This window comes from Perkinsus marinus (genome assembly GCF_000006405.1).
Source record: "Perkinsus marinus ATCC 50983 genomic scaffold scf_1104296952078, whole genome shotgun sequence".
Lineage (NCBI taxonomy): Eukaryota > Perkinsozoa > Perkinsida > Perkinsidae > Perkinsus > Perkinsus marinus.
Window position 1 is genome coordinate 24,318 of NW_003209025.1, and position 8,714 is coordinate 33,031.

At 38.2% G+C, this 8,714-nt stretch overlaps 1 protein-coding gene across 1 annotated transcript in view; it reads right to left on the reverse strand.

Annotated features, from left to right (window-relative positions):
- Nucleotides 1-8,714, reverse strand: part of Pmar_PMAR005719 (hypothetical protein) — a gene marked incomplete at both ends in the record, with an annotated part of 11,238 nt that overhangs the window by 297 nt on the left and 2,227 nt on the right. The window contains 13 exons of the mRNA XM_002777313.1: nucleotides 733-880; nucleotides 1,685-1,747; nucleotides 2,209-2,287; nucleotides 2,711-2,731; nucleotides 3,489-3,602; nucleotides 3,923-4,055; nucleotides 5,046-5,194; nucleotides 5,512-5,650; nucleotides 5,692-5,838; nucleotides 6,029-6,133; nucleotides 6,492-6,587; nucleotides 7,546-7,674; nucleotides 7,726-7,873. Of these exons, the coding sequence (XP_002777359.1) occupies nucleotides 733-880; nucleotides 1,685-1,747; nucleotides 2,209-2,287; nucleotides 2,711-2,731; nucleotides 3,489-3,602; nucleotides 3,923-4,055; nucleotides 5,046-5,194; nucleotides 5,512-5,650; nucleotides 5,692-5,838; nucleotides 6,029-6,133; nucleotides 6,492-6,587; nucleotides 7,546-7,674; nucleotides 7,726-7,873 (1,471 nt within the window). The remainder of the gene's footprint in view (nucleotides 1-732; nucleotides 881-1,684; nucleotides 1,748-2,208; nucleotides 2,288-2,710; nucleotides 2,732-3,488; nucleotides 3,603-3,922; nucleotides 4,056-5,045; nucleotides 5,195-5,511; nucleotides 5,651-5,691; nucleotides 5,839-6,028; nucleotides 6,134-6,491; nucleotides 6,588-7,545; nucleotides 7,675-7,725; nucleotides 7,874-8,714) is intronic.

Genomic DNA, 8,714 nt, shown 5'->3' on the forward strand with positions numbered 1-8,714 from the left:
TCGTCAATTATCCCCAAAAAATCAACTGTTAAAGACGACTTCGCTCTCGATCAAGTCACCCCATATCACTTGGCGTTTTTTGCCAAGTGAAATGTGAAAAAAAAGTCTCTCACTAGAATTACGGGTGAAACTCCATTGCAGTGTGAGAATATATGCGCATAGTCAACTACATGTGTTGGTAAAAAAAATGAAAATTCTGAGGAAATTTTGGAAAATTATCGCAGGTTTTTCGTGCCCTTCTACCCAAATTCGTGTGTGGAAACTTTGTGCCGGTAGCGGCATTCTTATAGAAATAATTGATAGAAAGTTATTGTGACTTTGTGTGTGTGTCTAGTCTCCATAATTGTGCCCTAGCGTCAAGCTAGTGGACTCAGGTTCATAACTAATTTACTGTTGCGGTTCTTCCCGATATCATTGAAGTTGCGTAAACCTCTATTGTGATATCTACCTTGTCATCAAGTTTATCACTTAGAACCTTTGTATACTTCGACGGTTAAGAGTCTTGAGTTGTATTACAACCGTCATAACTAACGAGCTCAGATGAGGAAAGCAAACATATATTCCCATACTGCTCCTTTGTATTTTTCCTATGAAATTTCACCCTAGTGATATGAAAAACACCAGTGAAAAATATATACCACCGCGAATATCGCGTTTTTCACATGGAGTATTACGCCACTTCACGTAACACGGGTTGTGAAACTCCAATATATCACATTTTTAATAACTCACTTGTCTCTTTAGCACATTTGGCCCTACTTCAAAACACTCTAACAAATGTCCAACACCATTCAAGTGAACTATGAACTTCTCCTCTGATTTTTTATCACCAACTATGCAGTTCCACACGCAATCAACCGCGCAGATACCAGAAGATAATCTAAAATGCTAAAATTATTCGATGTGATAAAAAAGTGCACTGAAAAAATTTACTAAAATTTTCTTTCCGAGGAAAAATTTTGTTGCGATTTTCCGCAACAAAATCTCTCCTCGGAAAATCGCAACTGAGAAAGTTCATTGAAAATCTAAACTGGAGAGTATTCGCCGAAAAATCATGAAATTTTTTCCCAAAATTCCTGTTTTTTCAGAATACAAATCACGTCTTGTCATATTTTTATTACTACCACATTTCGTCGAGTGCTTAAATTGCGCCTCATTCCCACATTGAATTTCTCCGTAAATTTTCTCCCGAATTCGAAAAGTTTCAGAATATACGTCAATTCTGAGAGGAAAAATATCTAAAATTTTACTCAAAATTGGAAAAAAATCCGCCATCGCGACCAGTGTTAATAGAATGTATGTTCGGTGTCATCAGTTGAGCTCATTATATCATGAAAATCAAACTACTCGGGGGGATGAAAATTTACGGAAAACAACACGAAAAATTTTCAGCAATTTCCTTCTCCTCACATGTTAATACTAAATTCACCACCTGCATACAGTGTTGTGATATATGTTCGCTTTCCTCAACTGATCCTAGGAGTTTCCTCACTAATTATAGGAGTTTATGTACAAAGTATGGTAGAAATGTGCAGGAATTTACCATAATTTGCCAAAATTTCTTCAGAATTGTCAGGTTGTTACCAACATATGTGGTTGACCATGTGCATATTTTCTCACACCAATACCGACTGAAATTTTCTCTAAATATACATAAGTTTTCCGTTTCTATACGATCACTCACGTGCCGTCCACATCTCCATCACAACCCCATGCAGTCAGCAATGCTTCTCGACCCGAACTGTATCTGTGAAATATAAAATATGTGGTATTGGAGTTTCACAACCCGTTCAACGTGAATTGGCGTAAAACTCGGTGATATGCAGTAGTCGTGAAATACATTTCCACTACTGTTTTTCAACACCACTAGGGTGGTGAAACTCCTGTGAAAACAAGTTCACAAATTTTATACATAAATTTTCGAACTAAGTTCGTAGGTCTACACTTTAGTTCATGAACTCGCAGAGCTACATAGGAATCCCAACAACGGTGTAAAGGTATAAAATGAAGTTTCACCCTAGTGATGTAAAAACACTAGTGGAAAACATAATTTCACGACTTCTGCATATCACCGCGAATAATATCGCGTTTTTCGACGAGTTTTACACCACTTCACGTAAAACGGGTTGTGAAACTCCAATTGAAACAACTTTCGAATGCCCCATTGTTACTTTTGTAATTGTCGAACAATTAATCTCAAACCATCACAATTTCTGATCTCCTTTAATCGCTTCGGATCTTTCTTGCTGAGTAAACTCAAACACTGCATCGCCGAATTCCGACATTCCTGATACAAAAACCCCGTATAAGAATAGTTGGTATAACGATACGTTTATCGCGAACATACATCAAACCACGTCGAAAAAATAGTAATAATAATTAATATAGTAGAATAACAGAAAAACATAATTTGGAAAGACATAGTGATCGGAAAAAGACGATAAAAGCGAAAAAAAACAAAAAAAACGAAAAAAAACGAAAAAAAAACAAAAAAATTAAAAGAAAAAAGCAAAAAAAAACGAAAAAAAGGAAAGACTCAAGATGCACTCAATTAGTTCAACAAGAACATTCGTTCGAATTATTTCTCTCCACTTCACCTGTGATATAACTCCAACAATGTTGTCATCCTCAGACCTGCTAAAAACAGGTGGGCTGCTGAGTATGACTGATACGGGTTCAGCAGCTGGGAAGAGTTGCCGTGGGGACTCACTGTGCAACGGGGGGAGGGCGTCTGAGGATGAGAAAAGAGTGGTATCATTCAGCTATAAATTGGCAACAGAAAATATCTTTGTTTCTATGACGACTATTTGATACATATGTTGTCCAGAAGGTAAGATACAGATGATGTCCGATAATGGAGTTCCGAAAACACTAGTGAAAAACGAATTTCACGACTACTGTATATAACCGCGAATATCGCGTTTTTCACCGAGTTTTACGCCACTTCACGTAAAACGGGTTGTGAAACTCCAATGAACACAGATGAGCGTATGTTGAAGTGAATTGATATTTCAATGACAATTTCGAATGAGTCGAAATCGTCACATTCGAGAATAACAAAAATCAGTAATTGAGAAAAATGAAGTACTAAGACATACGTGTGCCAAGGGGAAAAGATTCAAAATAGGTTAAAAACAAAAGATTCAAAATAGGTTAAAAACAAAAGATTCAAAATAGGTTAAAAACAAAAGATTCAAAATAGGTTAAAAACAAAAGATTCAAAATAGGTTAAAAACAAAAGATTCAAAAAAGGTTAGAAAACAAAAGATTCAAAATAGGTTGAAAACAAAAGATTCAAAATAGGTTAGAAAACAAAAGATTCAAAAAAGGTTAGAAAACAAAAGATTCAAAATCGATTAAAGAATAAAATATTCAAAACTCGACGAGATAGAATATTCATAAAATGGGTTTAATAAAGCATTCGAAATTCTAAAACCCACATAAAGCTACGATAATATTCAACATACTTCAGAATACAAGATTCTTACCGTGTCTCATCTTCGTGTCACCATCCATCGCGATGATTCCACAAAGGATCGGTACAGCTGCGGTACTAAGTTCGGTATTCTCCTCAGTCACACTCGCCTTACAGAACTCCAATCCTGCGAATGCGACAATTCATTATCAATATCACCAAGTGCAACGAGGCGGAAAATTTCCGGGAAAAATGTTCAAAATTTTCACCAAAAGAACAGAAATTCTCCCGATCAGATTAAGCAAAGTACTTCCTCATCGGGGTGAAAAATTCCGATTTAATCGTTCACAACAATGGAGTTCCACCCGTTCTACGTGAAGTGGCGTCATACTCTGTGAAAAACGCGGTATTATTCGCGGTGATATGCAGTTGTCGTGAAATATATTTCTAACCACATATCACTAGAATGGTGAAACTCCAATATAACACATACATTCAACAGCTTACCAAGCATCAAGGTGTTGAGCGATTTACTCAACAACTTCGCGTAATGCTGCTGAGTATCAACACTGCCACTTCTACTGTGGCGTTCTCCCACCATGCGCTGTACATACCGTAGGACAATATTCACCCCATCGGCCTGAACAGTAAAGTTTCGATGAAGATATGAAAAACACTAGTGAAATAACATATTTCACATTTCAGTTCGCGAAAAACGCCTGTGAGCGGTGATAAACGCGTAGAAAACGTGATGTGTTTAACGTGATATGAAGTGATTCGTCCGGTGTAATTCGCCAAGTGTTTTTCATTCACGTCATATCGCGAATATCGCGTTTTTCACATGGAGTATTACACCACTCGAATATTGCTATTTATACTCGCCTCAACTGAGCTACCAAATCTCCGAGCTCCCAAGATCGTGTTTTACACATTAGATAAACTAACGGTAGCGTCGTTAAATCAAGTGCTGTTGTAATATATGTTTGTTTTCCTCAGCTGAGCTCACAAGTTTACCAACGGTTTCGGGTAGAAGTGTGCAAAAACCACCCTCAAAATTTCCTCAGATTTTCCAGGCTGTCACCAATACCATGCGCACATATATTCCCACAACACCGTTCGAATCTCAAAAGAGGTTTATCGAACACAAAAATTGCCAAAATTTTTCCCGACCATATGCATATAATTTCGCATTGCTAATAATTTACTCGACAAAAATTCCTCCAATACCCACACGAATCTTCGCTGTGCGCTCATATCTCCACTCACCAACAACAAATGTTCTACTTCAACATAAAATTATCATAATGACTCTTTATCAACGACGATAACTACATATTGCAATCTCGAGCGTGCACGCGTACGGGATGATCAACCAGTAGAAGTTTTAACACGATGAACTAACCAATTAAAAACTAGATGTAATATTATATTGATGAAGTACGAAAATTTCGCGTCCCTAGTGATTTAATTCCCCCCGTTTCACGTGAAATGGCACGAAAAACGCGAAACAAAAACAACTACCGTTTAAATTCAATTCAAAATCATTATGGAGTGAATTGCGAAATTTATTTTCCTATCACAACAAATGGCCCGGAAACATTTTTCAACCAAAACTTAATCTGCAGCCTACCTCAGCGAAGACTTCTCTCAAACCAACAGTTCCTTCTAACACCATCGATATCGATGATAATGCTGCTGATTGTAGCATTATACCATACGTAGTAGAGCCTCCGGATACTCCCGACTCTTTCAACGCGGTCAACAAAGCTGTTATAAATCCTACCAGGGAAAATTTCAATAGAGTTTCACGACTCGCTTACTCCAATGTGAATTATAAGATGCATATGTTTCCGCAGCGCAAAATACAATTGTCTTCCGCGAAGTGAATTGTGAAATATGTTATTCACTAATGTTATTCATATCACGGGTGCATCACCACTATACGAAAACCACCCCCACTCCCTCATCAACACATTTTCATACAAGCCCATGCAATTCATCCGACAACGATATGAAATAAAGAAAACTTCGTCACTTCGTATCTCCCATATAAAGAAATCATTTTAAATTCTCCACATTTCAATGAATCTCCCTACCGTAATTTCCCCCTTCTTTCGCACAATCCTCATCGTTGCTGACAGCGAACGCTACCGCGCGCCACAAAACTATTCTCAACTGGACATCCTCAGCCGAGCCCATCCTCCCCGGTTGCAATGCGTTAACGTCGAATATGGTCTGAGAAATTCCGTCACTCGCCACAAAATTACCCCCCTCACCAATGGGTCCGTAAGCGGCCTCATATTCTGCACGCTTCGTTGAGCAAACTCCTTAACTCTGTTGTAGTCACCGCAGTCTTTGACAACCCAAAATAACATCATTGCGAACAATCCCGATTTTAGCAAATTCTTGAAGAACTTTCCACGCTGAAAAAAAACACTACTTTTTGCATCTTCACTTTCCTGAGCTGAGCTCAGGAGTTTTTTCACCAATTATCAAAGATTACACAAAAATTCTGGTAAAAATTTACAAAAAAAACGACAAATAATTTCCCCACAATCTTCATATTGTCACCAACACATGCACATGTTTCTCACACAGCCACGCCAGACTTACACCGTTTTCCATCAGCAACATCAAAATTGTTGCCAAATCGTTACGACATATTTTATACTTCACCCCAGGCATAGACACGAGCTTATTGAGCACTTCCGAAAGGACCTAAAATATTCATCGCGATTTAGATTTCAGTGTGAACCAAACAGTTATGCATATCTAGATTTCCGGTATGGCTTTCTTCAGTTTGAAACTAGTACGACTATAGACTGCGGAACGCTTCTAAAACGTTGGTGTCAATCGATTCACATCGTTATCATGTTGATATTACTCAAAGTTGACTTACGAACTCTCCGAAAATTGAAGGCTAATTTTAAAATACTACTTCGCATAACAGTTTGGTTCACCCGTTTTACGTGAAGTGGCGTAATTCTCTCTAAAAACGCGATATTTGCGGTGGTATGCAGTAGTCGTGAAATATAATTTTCCCCACTGTTTTTAGGGGAAATTCCATAATACTTACCTCGAAAAAATCAACAGATTCACCGCAAACAGCCGATGCATTGGACGCATCTATTTCAACTATGCTTCCCAAAAGCTCCGTTGCTACCAGTGCGACCTTAAAAACACACAATTCAAAAAAGCAGTTAATTTAATGAAGTTTCACAACCCGTTTTATGTGGAGTGGCGTAATACTCGGTGAAAAACGCGATATTATTCGCGGTGATATGCAGTAGTCGTCAAATTTGTTTTTCATATCACTAGGGTGGTGAAACTCCACTGTACAAAAATAGGAGGAATTATATTCTAAAATCGTCTTTTTTCGAAGCGAAGCCTCGCACACAGAAAATTCTGTCATTTTTTCGATGCATGCAGACCCACACAAGCTGTATACATCTCACATTACCCCACCCTAGTGATATGAAAAACACCAGCGAAAAATATATTTCACGACTACTGCATATCGCCGCGAATAATATCGCGTTTTTCACAGAGTATTACGCTACTACACCTAAAACGGGTTGCGAAACTCTGATGTAATATCAACCAATTACGTATATGTATTGTCAATCAGTAAACATTTTGTATATGGAGTATAACAAAATAATAATATTAGAGTTTCACCACCCTAGTGATATGGAAAACACTAGTGAAAATATATTTCACGACTACTGCATATCACCGCGAATATCGTTTTTGTCACAAAGTATTACGCCGCTTTACGTAAAACGGGTTGTGAAACTCCATACCGTAAATGTCTCAAAATGTGGCGAGTAGCGTTGCCCTGACGAACCTTGGAAAATATGCACATGGTCAACTACATGTGTTGGTGATAATGTGAAAATCTGAAGAAATTTTCCGGAGAAATTCTCATTGCTTTCTGTACACTTCTACCCGAATTCGTATGCGAACTTCTATACTTTACGAAAATAAAACTCTTGAGCTCAACTGAGGAAAGCAAACATGTATTGCTAAACTCACCCATATTTTCATATTGTCACCGACACATGGAGTTGACCATGTGCATATTTTACCAAACTCACTAAAATTTTTTCAATTTTTCACAACGACCTTACTTCGCCAGTTTTATGTACATTAGCTTTGAGTAAGCGAAGAAGTAATATAGGGAGACCCAAATCCATGAGCCTTTTAGAAATCGGACGAAAAACTGCCAAATTTCGGAACATAATCAGCATTTTTTCCACCTAAAAACAGAAAGAAAACCGAAAATTTTTCTCCGAAAATTTTCAACTCACCAGTGTTGGGTTAGTTTCATTTTTAAAACCTTCAACGAGTTGTTCTAAAACGCCACTCGCTTCAAAAATATTTCTGATTTTTGCTGTTCCAGTGGCTGCTAGCACCCGCCGAGAAATTTTTCCTTCTATCGCTTCCGCACCACCCGTCCTGAGAAATCAAGAAAACAATCATTAAATTTTTTTCTCCAACGGATCAGTCATCAGTGTGTTTATGGAAAACACTAGTGAAAAACAAATTTCACGACTTCTGCATATCACCGCGAATAATACCGCGTTTTTCACCGAGTTTCATGCCACTTCACGTAAAACGGGTCGTGAAACTCCAGTAAAGAACTAGTAAACTCCTTCTGATTCCTCCTATTTTTGTTTCGGAACTTCACCAACCTAGTGATATGAAAAACACTAGTGGTAAACAATTTTCACGACTTCTGCATATCACCGCGAATAATATCGCGTTTTACACAGAGTTTTACGCCACTTCACGTAAAACGGGTCGTGAAACTCCAGTAAAGAACTAGTAAACTCCTCCTGATTCCTCCTATTTTTGTTTCGGAACTTCACCAACCTAGTGATATGAAAAACACTAGTGGTAAACAATTTTCACGACTTCTGCATATCACCGCGAATATTATCGCGTTTTTCACCGAGTTTTACGCCGCTTCACGTAAAACGGGTCGTGAAACTGCAATACACCTCTAATTAGCTTCAGCGGAGCTACCACGATTTGATTCCACATGTGGGAAGTCGGTTATGGAGGCGTTTCCGAAACACAGCAGACCCCCAGGAAAATGCGGTTGCATCATCACTATCGCTGTCCCGATCTCCCATAGCACACAATGTATGACTCTCGGGTGAAGGAAGCCCTGAGCTGAGCTTATGATGTAGATAGTCTACATCGATCAAGTGTAATCAGGCTGCTGCCTTCTAAGGCATTCCTTTGCTATTATATCCAGTATGGTGTTATTCACTTTTTTCACCAAGTGAAAAAG